The sequence below is a fragment of the Mustelus asterias genome, unplaced genomic scaffold, assembly GCF_964213995.1.
Source record: "Mustelus asterias unplaced genomic scaffold, sMusAst1.hap1.1 HAP1_SCAFFOLD_2041, whole genome shotgun sequence".
Taxonomy (NCBI): Eukaryota; Metazoa; Chordata; class Chondrichthyes; order Carcharhiniformes; family Triakidae; genus Mustelus; species Mustelus asterias.
In genome coordinates this window covers 35001-53508 of record NW_027591986.1, presented here as the reverse complement: position 1 = coordinate 53508, position 18508 = coordinate 35001, and the positions used below count along the sequence as shown (strand labels likewise).

The 18508-nt window shown below is 50.6% G+C and overlaps 1 protein-coding gene across 1 annotated transcript in view; it reads right to left on the bottom strand.

Annotated features, from left to right (window-relative positions):
* Positions 1 to 765: 765 nt before the first annotated feature.
* cd79a (CD79a molecule, immunoglobulin-associated alpha) overlaps positions 766 to 18508 on the bottom strand; it is a 28794-nt gene continuing 11051 nt past the window's right edge. Inside the window, exons 2-5 of the mRNA XM_078207083.1 lie at positions 8745 to 8999; positions 4274 to 4389; positions 3064 to 3129; positions 766 to 971 (exon numbers count right to left, since the gene is read on the bottom strand). Of these exons, the coding sequence (XP_078063209.1) occupies positions 858 to 971; positions 3064 to 3129; positions 4274 to 4389; positions 8745 to 8999 (551 nt within the window). The 3' untranslated portion in view covers positions 766 to 857. The remainder of the gene's footprint in view (positions 972 to 3063; positions 3130 to 4273; positions 4390 to 8744; positions 9000 to 18508) is intronic.

The window sequence follows — 18508 nt, the reverse complement described above, 5'->3', positions numbered from 1 at the left end:
CCCTCTTCCCTCCCTCTCTCCCCTCCCTCCTCCCTCCCTCTCCCCTCCCTCCTCCCTCCCTCCTCCCTCCCTCTCCCCTCCCTCCTCCCTCCCTCTCCCCTCCCTCCCTCTCCCCTCCCTCCTCCCTCCCTCTCCCCTCCCTCTCCCCTCCCTCCTCCCTCCCTCCTCCCTCCCTCTCCCCTCCCTCCTCCCTCCCTCCCTCCTCCCTCCCTCTCCCCTCCCTCCCTCTCCCCTCCCTCCCTCTCCCCTCCCCTTCCTCCTCCCTCCCTCTCCCCTCCCCCTCCCTTTCCCCTCCCTCCCCCTCCCCCTCCCCTTAACACTTTCCCTCCACTCCCTCTTTCTCCCCTCCCCCTCCCCCTCCCCCTCCCCCCCACTCTCCCTCCCCCTCCCCCTCCCCCCCACTCTCCCTCCCCCTCCCCCTCCCCCCCACTCTCCCTCCCCCTCCCCCCCACTCTCCCTCCCCCTCCCCCCCACTCTCCCTCCCCCACTCTCCCTCCCCCACTCTCCCTCCCCCACTCTCCCTCCCCCACTCTCCCTCCCCCACTCTCCCTCCCTCTCTCTCCTCTCCCTCTCTCTGTCTCCTCTCTCCCCTCCCTCCCTATCCTTCCCTCCCCTCTCCCTCCCTCCCATGCACCCTCCCCCCCCCCTCTCCCATCTCCCCTCTCCATTCCCCCCCAATATCTCCCCCCTCCCTCCCCTCCCTCCCTCCCCTCCCCTCCCCTCCTTCCCTCCCCTCCCCTCCCCTCCTCTCCTCTCCCCCTGCTGTGTGGAGTCTGGGTTGACACTGTGACAGAGCCACCTGCTGGTGTAGGTGGGTAGTGTCGTTGGGTGCCCTTTCCCCGCCCCCCCCCCGGGGCTCACGGCTGCTCCAGCTGGTAGTCACTCAGCCGGTAGTTGGCCACGTCCTGGTACATGCACTGCTGACCCCGTGTGATGTCCTCATAGGTCGACTGATCTGCCTGGTTCAGACCCTGCAGAAAAGATCGAGAGTGTGAGCAAGGCTGGAGAAAGGCATCATGATGGAGAGAAAGAGGGATAGAGAGAGACAGAGTGAAGGAGAACGAGTGACAGAGAGAGGGATATAGAGAGAGTGGGGATAGGGAGAGAGAGACAGAGAGTTAAAGAGAGAGGGGGATAGAGAGAGAAAAAGAGAGTGATAGAGACAGAGAGTGACAGAGAGAGGGGGATAGAGAGAGAAATAGAGAGTGATAGAATGGAAGAGAGATAGAGGGAGAAAACCACAGAGAGGGGGGATATAGAGAAAGAGACAGAGTGAAGGAGGGAGCGACAGACAGAAAGATTATGGGAGAGTATCAGAGGGAGAGGAATGCAAGGGATGATTAAGAGAGAATGAATGGCAGAGAGAGGAAATAGAGAGGAATGGAGAGAGTGAGGGACAGAGAGAGGGGGATAGAGAGAGACAGACAGATAGGGAAGGACAGAGAGAGAGACAAAGAAAGCAAGATAGAGTGAGACAGACAGAGTGAGACAGGGAGCGACAAAAAGAGGGACAGAGAAAAAGCGAGAACAGAAAGAGATACAGAGAGAGACCAAGAGAGAAAGAGGGATAGATGGCAAGCCAGATAATGGAGGATGGAGAGAGTGAGACAGAAAGTGACAGCAGAGAGAGAGATAAGGATTGGAGTAAGGCGAAAGGGAGAGAGAGAAAGAGGGACATAGAGAAAGAGATATTTCCATAGGTCCAGCAGGATGAACGACATCACTGCCCAGTCAGTGAGCGACATGTGAACTGTAGCCATTGTTGTTAAGTTGGAAAAAGCAAGGGTCAAAATGTGCACAGCAAGATACCATGATCAGTGTTGATATTGCGAACAGATTGATGTTAGGGATGTGAGTTGTTTGGCCTTGGGACACTGGGAAAAATCTCCCTTGCTCCTCTTCTAATCATGGTGTTGGATCTTCACCATCCACCCAAGTGGGTAGTCGAGGGGAGGTTGGGGGGCATTCAGGGGCATCAGGTGGCAGTGGGCAGCATGGTGGCACAGTGATAAGCATTGCTGCCCCACAACGCCAGGGAACCCGGTTCAATTCCTGGCTTGGGTCACTGTCTATGCAGAGTTTGCACATTCTCCCCGTATCTGTGTGGGTTTCCTCCGGGTGCTCCGGTTTCCTCCCACAGTCTGAAAGATGTGCTGATTAGGTGCATTAGCCGTGCTAAATTCACCCTCAGTGTACCCGAACAGGTGCTGGAGTGTGGCGACTTGGGGACTTTCACAGTAACTTCATTGTCGTGTGAATTTAAGCTGACTTGTGATGCTAATAAATAAACATTAGGGGGCGATACAGCAGTTAGCACTGCTCCTTCACAGCACCAGGGACCCTGGTTCGATTCCTGCCTTGGGTGACTGTGTGCAGTTTGCACGTTCTCCCCATGTCTGCGTGGGTTTCCACCGAGTGCTCCGGTTTCCTCCAGCACACCAAAGATGTGCAGTTTCGGCAGATTAGCCATGATAAATTCACCCTTAGTGCCAGGGGGATTAGCAGGGTAAAAATGTGGGGTTACGGGAATCGGGCCTGGGTGGGATTGTTTTCGGTGCAGACTCAATGGGCTGAATGGCCTCTTTCTGTACTGTAGGGATTCTATGAAGTCTCATCTGTAAGGTGGCAGTGCCCACAGCAAGGGAGATGGGTTGGCAGCGAGCCCAATCAAAGATATTACAACTGGATTGGGGCACCTCAGTGTCAAATATGCTGCCTGGGAGAAAAGTTAATCTCTGTCCGAGTTCCAAATGAGATATTCTCCAATTTAACTTCAGCAAATTTGTGAATGGGCTATATTTTTGGGGGTGGGGAAGAAACAGATTGGCTGGTCTCACAGAGTAGGAGACGAAGGGATAGACAGAAATCTGTCTGGACACATCGTGCGGGAGATGGTGAGATAGACGTCTGACTAGACACATCGTGCCTGAGACGCGGAGGTAGGCATACGTCTGTCTGGTCACATTGTGTGGGAGACGGTGAGATAGACATGCGTCTGTCTGGTCAGATCATGTGGGAGACAGGGATATAGACAGAGGTCTGTCTGACGGGCAGAATTCGTACCTCATACAGATTGGCATTCTCTTCCTTGTAGCGCTGAATCCTCTCCTGCAAGCTTTTCTGCGACTTCTGTTGGAAGACCAATTCACAAATGTTGCCATCACTGAGCACATGCACTCACGAGGAGAGATCGACAGGCCGAATGCACACTGGGTTGGCAATGTTACTGCACTCCCTTTCAATCAACTAATGCAAAGATTATTCTACCAGAAAGGATTTCCAATTGAATTCCAAAACACGGCAAAATATGTACACGTTCACTGTCCCATCAAACACTGCCCGGACAGGTACAGCACGGGGTTAGATACAGAGTAAAGTTCCCTCTACATTGTCCCAATCAAACACTCCCAGGACAGGTACAGCATGGGGTTAGATACAGAGTAAATCTCCCTCTACACTGTCCCATCAAACACTCCCAGGACAGGTACAGCACGGGGTTAGATACAGAGTAAAGTTCTCTCTACATTGTCCCAATCAAACACTCCCAGGACAGGTACATAATGGGGTTAGATGCAGAGTAAATCTCCCTCTACACTGTCCCATCAAACACTCCCAGGACAGGTACAGCACGGGGTTAGATACAGAGTAAAGTTCCCTCTACACTGTCCCCATCAAACACTCCCAGGACAGGTACAGCACGGGGTTAGATACAGAGTAAAGCACCCTCTACACTGTCCCCATCAAACACTCCCAAGACAGGTACAGCAAGGGGTTAGATACAGAGTAAATCTCCCTCTACACTGTCCCATCAAACACTCCCAGGACAGGTACAGCACGGGGTTAGATACAGAGTAAAGTTCCCTCTACATTGTCCCAATCAAACACTCCTAGAACAGGTACAGTGCAGGGTTAGATACAGAGTAAAGCTCCCTGTACACTGCCCCCATCAAACACTCCCAAGACAGGTACAGCACGGGGTTAGATACAGAGTAAAGCTCCCTCTACACTGTCCCCATCAAACACTCCCAGGCCAGGTACAGCATGAGTTTAGATACAGAGTAAAGCTCCCTCTACACTGTCCCCATCAAACACTCCCAGGACAGGTACAGCACGGGGTTAGATACAGAGTAAAGTCTGTGTGTCTGCCTATGGTTCAGCAACTGAACCATGGAGCTGCACGGGGAAGGTTACAAACATCTCACTGTGTGTTACTCTTTCACAGGCGCTCTGGCTGTCACTCTGGAAGTGTGTGTGTGTGCAGTGCGGCACTCACCTCTCGGAGCAGAATGCTCCCTGGGATCACAACCAGGCTGAGCAGGAGAATGCCTTCCACCATCAGGATAATGTTCTTCACAGATTCCCGGATGTTGAAGAACTTTTCTGGTGACCCTGGAGCGGGGAGAATTGGGAAGGACAGAGTGTGATCAGGGTGAATCGCTGGTTTTGATGCAAAACAGCAGTCATGAACTGTGTACAGGCTGCAAATACAACCTCATACCTCAATCCCATTTCTATCACAGTAAATGATGATAAAATAGCCAGAAACAGTCAACGTCCTCAGAGACATGGGGAGGCGGGAAGATATTGAGATAATTAAAAATGCATGTTCAGGTAGAAGCAATAATCAATTTGGACTGAAGGGATTCTGCCCTTCATCTTTGCTGGATAGTTATGTGAGCAGATGTCAACATCTTTTCCCAAAGGTAGGGGAGACCAGAACTAGAGGTCATAGGTTTAAGGTGAGAGGAGAGAGGTACAAAAAGGTCCAGAAGGGCAATTTTTTCACACAGAGGGTGGTGAGTGTCTGGAACAAGCTGCCAGAGGTAATAGTAGAGGCAGGTACAATTTTGTCTTTTAAAAAGCATCTAGACAGTTAAACAGTAAAGTTAAAAAGTTTATTTATTAGTCACAAGTAAGGCTTACATTAACATTCCAATGAAGTTATTGTGAAATTCCCCTAGTCGCCACAGTCTGGCGCCTGTTCAGGTCAAAACATGGGTAAGAGGGATATAAAGGATATGAGCCAAATGCGAAATTGGGACTAGCTTAGTAGTTAAAAAAAAGGTGGCATGGACAAGTTAGGCCAAAGAGCCTGTTCCATGCTGTAAACCTCAATGACTCTATGTCAGACATCCTTGGGAAAGATATCTGGATTTTGGCGCAGCATAGATTGATCAGAATACTGCCTGTCCTCTCAAGTGTTATATTACCCAGAGAAACACCATCAGCTGCAGGAGCAGCAGTAGGCCATTCAGCCCATCGGGTCTGCTCTGCCATTCAATGAGATCACAACTGATTGGATCTGATAATCCTCAACTCCACTTTCACGCCTTATCCCCTTGATTCCCTGACTGATTAAAAATCTGTCCACCTCAGCCTTGAACATACTTAATGACCCAGCCTCTACAGCCCTCTGCGGTAAAGAATTCCACAGATTCACTACCCTCCGGGAGAAGAAATTCCTCCTCGTCTCTGTCTTAAATGGGCGACCCCTTACTCTGAGATTGTGCCCTCTGGTCCTAGACTCTCCCACAAGGGGAAACACCTCCCAGCATCGACCCTATCAAGTCCCCAATAATCCTAAATGTCTCAATAAGGTCACCTCTCATTCTTCTAAACTCCAGTGAATACAGGCCCAACCTACTCAACCTCTCCTCATAAGAAAATCCCTCCATACCCAGGGTCAACCTTGTGGAACCTTCTCTCGACTGCCTCCAATGCCAGTATGTCTTTCCCTAGATAAGGGGACCAAAACTGTTCAAGGACCAATTTAACCAAGTTCAGAAGATATTAAGGGTGGCACAGTGGTTAGAACTGCTGCCTAATAGTTCCAGGGACATGGGTTCGTTTCCTGACTTGGGTCACCGTCTGTGTGGAGTCTGCATATTCTCCCCGTGTCTGTGTGGGTTTCCTCCGGGTGCTCTGGTTTCCTCCCACAGTCCAAAGATGTGCTGGTTAGGTTGATTGGCCATGCTAAATTGTCCATAGTGTCCTGGGCTGTTCAGGTTAGAGGGATTAGGGGGGTAAATGTGTGGGATTGTGGAAGTAGAGCCCAGAGTGGGATTGTTGTAGGTACAGACTCGATGGGCCGACTGGCCTCCTTCTGCATTGTCGGGTTTCTCTGATTCTAAGTCGTCTTATGTTGCATGACAGGAAGGGGAAAGAGGAGACAAAAATACTCGGCCACATCATGCAAGTCCAGCTTGAGTATCTTAAAATATCTTAGCTAAAAGATTCAATTTACTTTCTTGAGCTGCACGGTTATTTTGTACTATGCCGGGTAAGTATAACAGTATGTGAGAAGATTAAGTCCAATGATGTGCAAATTAACTGGATTGGCCATAGTAAATTACCCTTTACTTTTGATTTGATTTGATGTATTATTGTCACATGTACTAACATACAGTGAAAAGTATTATTTCTTGCGCGCTATACAGACAAAACAAACAAAGGAAACGAGAGAGTGCAGAAGGTAGTGTTACAGTCATAGAGAAAGATCAACTTAATGCAGGGTAAGTTCATTCAAAAGTCTGACGGCAGCAGGGAAGAAGCTGTTCTCAAGTCAGTTGGTACATGACCTCAAACTTTTGTATCTTTTTCTCGACAGAAGAAGGTGGAAGAGAGAATGTCTGGGGTGCGTGGGGTCCTTGATTATGCCGGCTGCATTTTCGAGGTAGTGGGAAGTGCAGATGGAGCCAATGGATGGGAGGCTGGTTTGAGTGATGGACTGGCATTCATTCATGACCCTTTGGAGTTTCTTGCGATCTTGGTCAGAGCAAGAGCCAGACCAAGGCTGTGATACAACCGGAAAGGATGCTTTCTATGGTGCATTTGGAAAAATTGGTGAGAGTTGTAGTGGACATTCCGAATTTCTTTAGCTTCCTGAGAAAGGAGAGGCGTTGGTGGGGCTTTCTTAACTGCAGCGTCAGCGTGGAGGGACCAGCACAGGTTGTTGGTGATTTGGACACCTACAAACCTGAAGCTCTCGACCATTTCCACTTCACCACCATTGGTGTAGACAAGGGCATGTCCTGTCAGTTGGGTGGGGGGAGAGGTTGCCCCCATGCAGCACCCAACCCCACCCAGCACCCAACCCTCACCCAATCCCCACCCAGCACCCGACCCCCACCCAATCCCCGCCCAATCCCCACCCAACCCCCACCGAATCCCCACCCAACCCCCACCCAGCACCCAACCCCCACCCAGCATCCACCCAGCACCCAACCCTCACCCAATCCCCACCCAGCACCCGACCCCCACCCAATCCCCGCCCAATCCCCACCCAACCCCCACCGAATCCCCACCCAACCCCCACCCAGCACCCAACCCCCACCCAGCATCCACCCAGCACCCAACTCCCACCCAATCCCCACCCAGCACACAACCCCCACTCAGCACCCACCCAACCCCCACCAAGCACCCAAACCCCACCCAGCACCCAAACCCCACCCAGCACCCAACCCCACCCAGCACCCAAATGCCACCCAGCACCCAATCCCCACCCAGCACCCAACCCCTATCCAGCACCCAACCCCACCCAATGCCCACCCAGCACCCAATCCCCACCCAGTACCCAACTCTCACCCAGCATCCACCCAGCACCCAATCCCCACCCGGCACCCAATCTCCACCCAGCACCCAACCCCCAACCAGCATCCACCCAGCACCCAACCCCCACCCAGTACCCAACCCCCACTCAACCCCCACCCAGCACCCACCCAGCACCCACCCAACCGCCACCCAGCACCCAACGCCCACCTAGCACCCTCCCAACCCCCATCCAGCACACACCTAACCCCCACCCAGCACCAAACTTCCACCCTGCACCCAACCCCCAACCTGCACCCAATGCCCACTCAGCACCCAACACCCACCCAGCATCCAACCCCCACCCAGCATCCAACCCCCACCCAACCCCCAGCCAGCACCCAACCCTCACACAGCACCCACCCGGCACCAAACTCCCACCCAGCACCCATCCCCCACCCAACTCCCAAGCAGCACCCAATCCCCACCCAAACCCCACCCAGCACCCAACCCCCACCCAGCACCAAAACCCCCAACCAGCATGCAACCCCCACCCAGCACCCTACCCTCATGCAGGACCCATCCAACCCACCCAACACCCACACCCATCCAGCACCCAACCCTCACCAGACCGCACCCAGCAACCACTCAGCACCCAACCCCCATCCAGTACCCAACGGCCACCTCCTCCTCCAAAGCCAAGCTTGGCAGAATGAAGGCAGCTCCATCAATGACCTGATTTTCAGGCCTGCTCTTATTACATTGTCACAACCATCAACAGCACCTTCCAAACACACGACCACTTCCATCTAGAAGGACAAGGGCAGCAGATACATGGGAACACCATCACCTCCAAGTCACTCACCATCCTGATTGGGAAATATATCAGCCGCTCCTTCACTGTCGCTGGGTCAAAATCCTGGAGCTCCCTCCCTAACAGCACTGTGGGTGTACCTACAGCACAGGAACTGCAGCAGTCCACAAAGGCAGCTCACCACCACCTTCTCAAGGGACAATTTGGGCTGGACAATAAACTAGAAATCATCATAGAAATCATAGAAAACTGGCTGGGCTCAGCCAGCAATGCCCACATCCCCCATGAAAGAATGACACAAAGGTGTCCGGTTCCTTTGGCTTCCCCTGTCTCACCCAGGATACCATCCACCCACTCTCCAACACTCAACTCACAGCCTCAAACCGAGCATCGAGCTACTCACTGTACAGCCGGAGTCCAATATCGCAGGAGGTATTGTTGGTGGCCTCGATTCGACAGCGATAAATTCCCATGTTCTCCTCACCCACCTTCGTCCAGCTGTACACGGTGTCCCCAAAGCTCAGTGATTGCCAATCTGAATTGTTGTAGCGCCTCATCTGCCAAGTCACGCCATCCTTGGGGCTGAGGTCACACTCCAGCTGGAAGGGGTACCCAACCTCTGCCCGCACGGTGGGATTCATGATCTTCAGGGTGCCCACTGTGAATACCAGATGCAGCAATCAGCACCAGGACTGGACATCCACACCGCAGCAAACACTCCCAGGACAGGTACAGCACGGGGTTAGATACAGAGTAAAGCTCCCTCTGCACTGTCCCCATCAAACACTCCCAGGACAGGTACAGCACGGGGTTAGATACAGAGTAAAGCTCCCTCTACACTGTCCCCCATCAAACACTCCCAGGACAGGTACAGCACGGGGTTAGATACAGAGTAAAGCTCCCTCTGCACTGTCCCCATCAAACACTCCCAGGACAGGTACAGCACGGGGTTAGATACAGAGTAAAGCTCCCTCTACACTGTCCCCATCAAACACTCCCAGGACAGGTACAGCACGGGGTTAGATACAGAGTAAAGCTCCCTCTGCACTGTCCCCATCAAACACTCCCAGGACAGGTACAGCACGGGGTTAGATACAGAGTAAAGCTCCCTGTACACTGTCCCCCATCAAACACTCCCAGGACAGGTACAGCACGGGGTTAGATACAGAGTAAAGCTCCCTCTACACAGTCCCCAGCAAACACTCCCAGGACAGGTACAGCACGGGGTTAGATACAGAGTAAAGCTCCCTCTGCACTGTCCCCATCAAACACTCCCAGGACAGGTACAGCACGGGGTTAGATACAGAGTAAAGCTCCCTCTACACTGTCCCCCATCAAACACTCCCAGGACAGGTACAGCACGGGGTTAGATACAGAGTAAAGCTCCCTCTACACTGTCCCCAGCAAACACTCCCAGGATAGGTACAGCACGGGGTTAGATACAGAGTAAAGCTCCCTCTGCACTGTCCCCATCAAACACTCCCAGGACAGGTACAGCACGGGGTTAGATACAGAGTAAAGCTCCCTGTACACTGTCCCCCATCAAACACTCCCAGGACAGGTACAGCACGGCGTTAGATACAGAGTAAAGCTCCCTCTACACAGTCCCCAGCAAACACTCCCAGGACAGGTACAGCACGGGGTTAGATACAGAGTCAAGCTCCATCTACACTGTCCCCATCAAACATTCCCAGGACAGGTACAACACGGGGTTAGATACAGAGTAAAGCTCCCTCTACACTGTCCCCATAAAACACTCCCAGGACAGGTACAGCACGGGGTTAGATACAGAGTCAAGCTCCCTCTACACTGTCCCCATCAAACACTCCCAGGACAGATACAACACGGGGTTAGATACAGAGTCAAGCTCCCTCTACACTGTCCCCATCAAACACTCCCAGGACAGGTACAGCACGGGGTTAGATACAGAGTAAAGCTCCCTCCACACTGCCCCCATCAAACACTCCCAGGACAGGTACAGCACGGGGTTCGATACAGAGTAAAGCTCCCTCTACACTGTCCCCATCAAACACTCCCAGGACAGGTACAGCATGGGGTTAGATACAGAGTAAAGCTCCCTCCACACTGCCCCCATCAAACACTCCCAGGACAGGTACAGCACGGGGGTTAGATACAGAGTAAAGCTCCCTCTATACTGTCCCCATCAAACACAGTAAGAGTTTTAACAACACCAGGTTAAAGTCCAACAGGTTTATTTGGTAGCAAATGCCATTAGCTTTCGGAGTGCTGCTCCTTCGTCAGATGGAGTGGAAATCTGCTCTCAATCAGGGCACAGAGACACAAAATCAAGTGACAGAATACTGATTAGAATGCGAATCTCTACAACCAACCAGGTCTTAAAGATACAGACAATGTGAGTGGAGGGAGCATTAAGCACAGGTTAAAGAGATGTGTATTGTCTCCAGACAGGACAGCCAGTGAGATTCTGCAAGTCCAGGAGGCAAGCTGTGGGGGTTACAGATAGTGTGACATAAACCCAAGATCCCAGTTTAGGCCGTCCTCATGTGTGCGGAACTTGGCTATCAGTTTCTGCTCAGCGACTCTGCGCTGTCGTGTGTCGTGTCGTGTGCCGCCTTGGAGAACGCTTACCCGAAGATCAGAGGCTGAATGCTCATGACTGCTGAAGTGCTTCCCCACAGGAAGAGAACAGTCTTGTCCGGTGATTGTCGAGCGATTGACGAAGGAGCAGCGCTCCGAAAGCTAATGACATTTGCTACCAAATAAACCTGTTGGACTTTAACCTGGTGTTGTTAAACTTCTTACTGTGTTTACCCCAGTCCAACACCAGCATCTCCACATCATGACTCCCATCAAACGCTCCCAGGACAGGTACAGCACATGGTTAGATACAGAGTAAAGCTCCGTCTACACTGTCCCCATCAAACACTCCCAGGAAAAGAACAGCACGGGGTTAGAACAGAGTAAAGCTCCCTCTACACTGACCCCATCAAACACTCCCAGGAAAGGTACAGCACGGGGTTAGATACAAAGTAAAGCTCCCTCTATACTGTCCCCATGAAACACTCCCAGGACAGGTATTGCACTCCCCCAGTACTGACCTTCTGACAGTGCAGCACTCCCCCAGTACTGACCCTCTGACAGTGCAGCACTCCCTCAGTACTGACCCTCTGACAGTGCAGCACTCCCTCGGTACTGACCCTCTGACAGTGCAGCACTCCCTCAGTACTGACCCTCTGACAGTACAGCGCTCCCTCAGTACTGACCCTCTGACAGTGCAGCACTCCCTCACTACTCACCCTCTGACAGTGCGGCACTCCCTCAGTTCTGACCCACTGACAGTGCAGCACTCCCTCAGTACAGACTCTCTGACAGTCCAGCACTCCCTCAGTACTGGCCCTCTGACAGTGCAGCACTCCCTCTCTACTGACCCTCTGACAGTGCAGCACTCCCTCAGTACTGACCCTCTGACAGTCCGGCACTCCCTCAGTACAGACCCTCTGACAGTGCAGCACTCCCTCAGGACTGACCCTCTGACAGTGCAGCACTCCCTCGGTACTGACCCTCTGACAGTGCAGCACTCCCTCAGCACTGAGATAGAGAATCTGGTGAACTAGTGTGATGGCAATAATCTCTGCCTCAAGTCAACAAAACAAAGGAGATAGTCATCGACTTCAGGAAGCATAGTGGTGATCATGCTTCTGTCTACATCAATGGGGATGAAGAAAAAATGGTCGAGAGCTTCAAGTTTTTAGGTGTCCAGATCACCAACAAACTGTCCTGGTCCCCCCATGCCGACACTATAGCTAAGAAAGCCCACCAACGCCTCTACTTCCTCAGAAGACTGAGGAAATCTGGCTTGTCAGCTATGACTCTCACCAACTTATATCGATGCACCACAGCAAGCATTCTTTCTGGTTGTATCACAGCTTGGTCTGGTTCCTGCTCTGCCCAAGACTGCAAGAAACTACAAAAGGTCGTGAATGTAGCCCAATCCATCACACAAACCAGCCTCCCATCCATTGACTCTGTCTACACTTTCCGCTGCCTCGGCAAAGCAGCCAGCATAATTAAGGACCCCACGCACTCCGGACATTCTCTCTTCCACCTTCTTCCGTCGGGAAAAAGATACATAAGCCTGAAGTCACGTCCCAACTGACTCAAGAACAGCTTCTTCCCTGCTGCCATCAGACTTTTGAATGGACCTACCTTGCATTAAGTTGATCTTTCTTTGCACCCTAGCTATGACTGTAACACTACATTCTGCACTCCCTCCTTTCCTTCTCTATGAACAGTATGCTTTGTCTGTATTGCATGCAGGAAACAATACTTTTCATTGTATGCTAATACATGTGACAATAACAAATCAAATCAGACCAAATCAAGACCATCTGACAGTGCGGCACTCCCTCAGTACTGACTCTCTGACAGTGTAGCATTCCCTCAGTACTGACCCTCTGACAGTGCGGCGCTCCCTCAGTACTGACCCTCTGACAGTGCAGCACTCCCTCAGTACTGACCCTCTGACAGTGCGGCAGTCCCTCAGTACTGACCCTCTGACAGTGCAGCACTCCCTCAGCACTGACCCTCTGACAGTGCAGCACTCCCTCAGTACTGACCCTCTGACAGTGCGGCACTCCCTCAGTACTGACCCTCTGACAGTGCGGCACTCCCTCAGTACTGACCCTCTGACAGTGCGGCACTCCCTCAGTACTGACCCTCTGACAGTGCGGCACTCCCTCAGTACAGACCCTCTAACAGTGCAGCACTCCCTCAGTACTGACCCTCTGACAGTGCGGCACTCCCTCAGTACTGACCCTCTGACAGTGCGGCACTCCCTCAGTACTGACCCTCTGACAGTGCGGCACTCCCTCAGTACTGACCCTCTGACAGTGCGGCACTCCCTCAGTACTGACCCTCTGACAGTGCGGCACTCCCTCAGTACTGGTACTAGAAATGTCCGGCTGGAGTGGGATCCCAAGCTGCCTTTGCAACTGAAAGGTAACTGTCCTGACAAGTGTGGTGACCAAGTGGAGTGTTGAGTTAAGCTGTGGTCTCCTTCAAACTGTAGTTTCAGGTCCTCTTTCTGTGCAGCTGTCTTTCTTTATCAGCCTCCCAACAGTGACAGAGATGTAACTCAGCCTCTCCGCACTCTCCCTGGGGAATCTGTGATAACTGCGCCTCGCAATGTGGGCTCTGTCTTTCAACATAGCCCCAGGTGCAGTATGTGCACTCTGTTTGCTGCTCCCATACACAGCAACAGTGGACATTCAACATGGCCTCAGTACCTCTGGATTGAGGAGGGAGAAATTACAAAAGTGGCTTTCTCTTGTGGGCTGTGTGTCTCTCTGTTCATGTTTTTCGATGTTTGCCTGTTACTCTGTGTGTGTGTGTGACCTTTGTCTGTGTGTGTTTGTATGCGTGAGACCTTGTGTGTCTTTGTGTGTCTATCTCTGTGTTCCTGTGTGTACGTGTATGTGTGTGTGTGTGTGTGTATACGTGTATGTGTGTGTGTGTGTGTGTGTGTGTGTGTGTATAGGTATATAAAAAGAAAGAGGTTGACAAAAACGAATGTAGGCCCTTTACAGTCAGAAACGGGAGAATTTATAACATTGTATAAAGAAATGCCTGAGGAACTAAATACTTTGCTTCTGTCTTCACAAGTGTGGGAAACATGCAGGCCTGCAGGTGAGAGTGAACCAACGCGGTCCCAAGGCCCCCCCTCCCCAGCTTACTCCTGGCAAATGTCCAATCTCTGGAAAACAAGCTGGACGAGCTTGAAGCCAGACTCACGTTTCAAAGACGACTGAGGGAATGCTGTGTACTCTGTTTCACAGAGACGTGGCTCACTCCTGCTTCACCGGGCTGTGCCCCACAACCAGAGGGCTTCTCAGTCCACTGAATGGACCGGACAGCGGCCTCAGGCAAGGCTAGGGGAGGTGAGGCCTGCCTCCTAATCAGCACCTCCTGGTGCCGAGACTTAGTTACACTGGCAAGTTTCTGCTCCCCCGACCTAGAATACCTGACACTAAAATGCCGCCCCAACTACCTCCCGCGGGAGTTCACCTCCGTTATCCTGATGGCACACTTTGGCAAATCAGACCACAAGGCTGTGCTCCTGCTCCCGGCTTACAAGCAGAAACTGAAGCGGGAGAATCCATCAAAGAAAGTCGTGCAATGTTGGTCTGAGGAATCGGATGATCTCCTACAGGACTGGTCAGTCGTTAAAAACTCTGCGACCAGCCTGAGCGAGTACGCCACTACACTAACTGACTTCATTAGTAAGTGTGTAGAAGACTGTGCGCCAAAGAAGCAAATCCGCGTGTTTCCCAACCAGAAATCATGGATGAACAGGGATATCCACTGCTTGCTGAAGTCCAGGTCTGAGGCGTTCACGTCAGGCGACCCTGACCTATACAAGAAGGCGAGATATGATCTAAGGGGAGCCATCATAGATGCCAAAAGACGGTACTGGGCCAAGCTGGAGTCCCAGGCTAGCCACACCGACCCCCACCGACTATGGCAAGGTCTGCAAGACATAACAGGCCACAAGATGAAGGCATGTAAAATCGCTGGCTCCAACCTGGTGAGCTCAAAGCGTTCTACGCCCGCTTTGAGCAAGAGGTCAGTGAGAGCATGCCCCTCCACCCGGGAAGCCTCGGATGAACCTGTATCTGAGTTCAGCATTGCAGATGTCAGAGCAGCTTTCTTGAAGGTCAATCCACGGAAAGCAACTGGCCCGGATGGGGTACACAGATCCTGCGCGGATCAGCTGGTGGGGGTATTCGCAGACATCTTCACCCTCTCTTTACAACAATCTGAGGTCCCTATCTGCTGCAAGAAGATGACCATCATCCCGGTACCAAAGAAAAGCCAAGCAGCGTGCCTTAATGACGATCATCCGGTGGCTCTGACGTCCATCATTACGAAGTGCTTCGAAAGGTTAGTCATGGCACGAATCAATTCCAGCCTCCCGGATTGCCTGGATCCACTACAGTTCGCCTACTGCCGCAACATGTCCACAGCAGATGCCATCTCCCTGGCTCTGCACTCAACCCTGGAACACCTAGATAACAAGGACGCCTATGTCAGACTCCTATTTATTAACTACAGCTCAGCCTTCAACAACATTATTCCGACGAAACTCATCTTCAAACTCTGTGGCCTGGGCCTCGGTTCCTCCCTCTGCAACTTGATCCTGAACTTCCTAACCTACAGACCACAACAGTAAGGATAGGCAACAACACCTTCTCCATGATCATCCTCAACACCGGTGCCCCACAAGTCTGTGTCCTCAGCCCCCTACTATACTCCTTATACACCTATGACTGTGTGGCCAAATTCCCCTCTAATTCAATTTTCAAGTTTGCTGACGACACCATCGCAGTGGGTCGGATCTCAAACAATGATGAGACAGAGTACAGGAATGAGATAGAGAATCTGGTGAACTGGTGCAACGACAATAATCTCTCCCTCAATGTCAACAAAATGAAGGAGATAGTCATCGACTTCAGGAAGCATAATGGTGAACATGCCCCTGTCTACATCAATGTGGACTAAGTTGAAATGGTCGAGAGCTTCATGTTTTTAGGTACATGTTTTCCAGATACCAACAACCTGTCCTGGTCCCTCCATACTGACACTATAGTTAAGAAAGCCCACCAATGCCTCTACTTTCGCAGCAGACTGAGTTAATTTGGCATGTCAGCTACGACTCTCACCAACTTTTACAGATGCACCATAAAAAGCATTCTTTCGAGTTGTATCACAGCTTGGTATGGCTCCTGCTCTGCCCAAGGCCACAAGAAACTACAAAAGGTCATGAATTTAGCCCAATCCATCATGCAAACCAACTTCCCATCCTTTGATTCTGTCTACACTTCCCATTGCCTCGGAAAAGCAGGCAACACCCCGGACATACTCTCTTACACCTTCTTACTTCAGGAAAAAGATACAAAAGTCCGAGGTCACGTACCAACTAACTAAAGAACAGCTTCTTCCCATCAGACTTTTGCATGGACCTACCTCGCACTAATTTGATCTTTCTCTACATTCTTGCTATGACTGTAACATTATTTTCTGCACTCTCTCCTTTCCTTCTCTATGAACGGTATGCTTTGTCTTTATGGCATGCAAGAAACAATACTTTTCACTGCATACTAATACACATGACAATAATAAATCAAATCAAATCAAAATCAAATCACTAAGGAAGACATGAATAATATACCAGAAGTTTTGAGAGAAACAAGTTTTAGTGAGGAGCTGAAGGGAATCAGCATTAATAGAGAAATGGTTTTGGGGAAATTGATGGGATTGAAGGTGGATAAATCTCCAGGTACTGATAATCTTCAAGCCAGAGTACTTAAGGAAGTGGCCCTCGAAATAATAGATCCATTGGTGGTCATTTTCCAAAATTCTTCGGACTCTGGCCTACGGATTAGAGGGTAGCTAATGTAAGCCCACTATTCAAAAAGGGAGATAGAGAGAAAACAAGGAACAATAGACCAGTGAGCCTAACGTCAGTACTGGGGAAGTTGCTGGAGTCCATTATTAAGGATTTCATAGCTCAGCATTTGGAAAGCAGTGGTATAATCAGACAAAGTCAGCATGGATTTACAAAGGGGAAAGTCATGCTTGACAAATCTTTTGGAATTCTTTGAGGATGTAATTAGTAGAATTGACCAGTGAGAACAAGTGGATGCGGTTTATTTAAACTTTGAGAAGGTTTTCAACAAGGTCTCACCTGGCAGACTACAATGTAAAGTTAAAGCGCATGGGATTGCATTTAGTGTCTTGAGATGGATAAAAAGCTGGTTAGCAGATAGGATTATTCATGTAAATTGAGTCTGTGTCTTTATAAGCTCTGTTTGTGAACAGAATTCCCACTCACCTGAAGAAGGGGCTTGGAGCTCCGAAAGCTTGTGTGGCTTTTGCTACCAAATAAACCTGTTGGACTTTAACCTGGTGTTGTTAAACTTCTTACTGTGTTTACCCCAGTCCAACGCCGGCATCTCCACATCATAGCAGATAGGAAGCAAAGAGTCGGCATGAATGGGTCTTTTTCCAATTGGCAGGCAGTGACTAGTAGAGTACCACATGGATCTGCGCTAAGACACCAATTGTTCACAAATTTGCAGATGATACAAGGTTGGGTGGGTGGGTGAGTTGTAAGGACGATGCAGAGATGCTTCAGCGTGATTTGGTCAGGCTGAGTGAGTGGGACTATGCAGAGCAGATGCAGTATAGTGTGGGTAAATGTGACGTGATCCACTTTGGCAGCAATAATAGGAAGGCAGATTATTATTTCAATGGGTGTAAATTGAGAGAGGTGGATATTCAGCGAGACCTTGACATCCTTGTGTATCAGTGCTGATAGCAAGCATGCAGATAGAGCAGGCAGTAAAGAAGGCAAATGGTATGTTGGCCTTCATAGCGAGAGGATTTGACTATAGGGATAGGGATGTTTTGCTGCAATTGTATAGAGCCTTGGTGAGGCCACACCAGGAGTATTGTGTGCAGTTTTGGTGTCCTTATCTGAGGAAGGATGTCCTTGCTATGGAGGGAGTACAGTGAAGGTTTACCAGGCTGATTCCTGGGATGGCAGGTCTGTCATATGAGAAGAGACGAAGTCAATCAAAATTATATTCATTGAGTTTAGAAGAGTGAGAGGGGATCTCATAGAAGCTTATAAAATTCTAACAGGGTTAGATAGAGTAGATTCAGAAAGAATGTTCCGGATAATGGTGGAGTCCAGAACTCTGGGTCATAATTTGAGGATAGCTGAAGAGATAGTGGAGGCATTGATGGTGATCTTTCAGGAATCACTGGAGTCAGGGAAGCTCCCAGACAACTGGAAAATTGCTAATTTATCACCCTACTGCTGGGAAATTACAAGCCGGTTAGTCTGGCCTCGGTCGTTGATAAGAATTTTGAATCTATTATTAGGAATGAGATTCCAGAATACTTGGAAGTGCATGGCATAAAATAGCCCAAAGTCAGCATGGTTTCATCAAGGGACCATCATGCCTGACAAATCTGTTAGAAGTCTTTGAGGAGGTAAGGAACAGGTAGACAAAGGAGAGTCAGTGGATGTTATCTACTTGGATTTCCAGAAGGCCTTTGCGAAGGTGCCGCACAGGAGGCTGCTGAGTAAGATAAGAACTCATGGTGTTAGAGGCAAGGTAC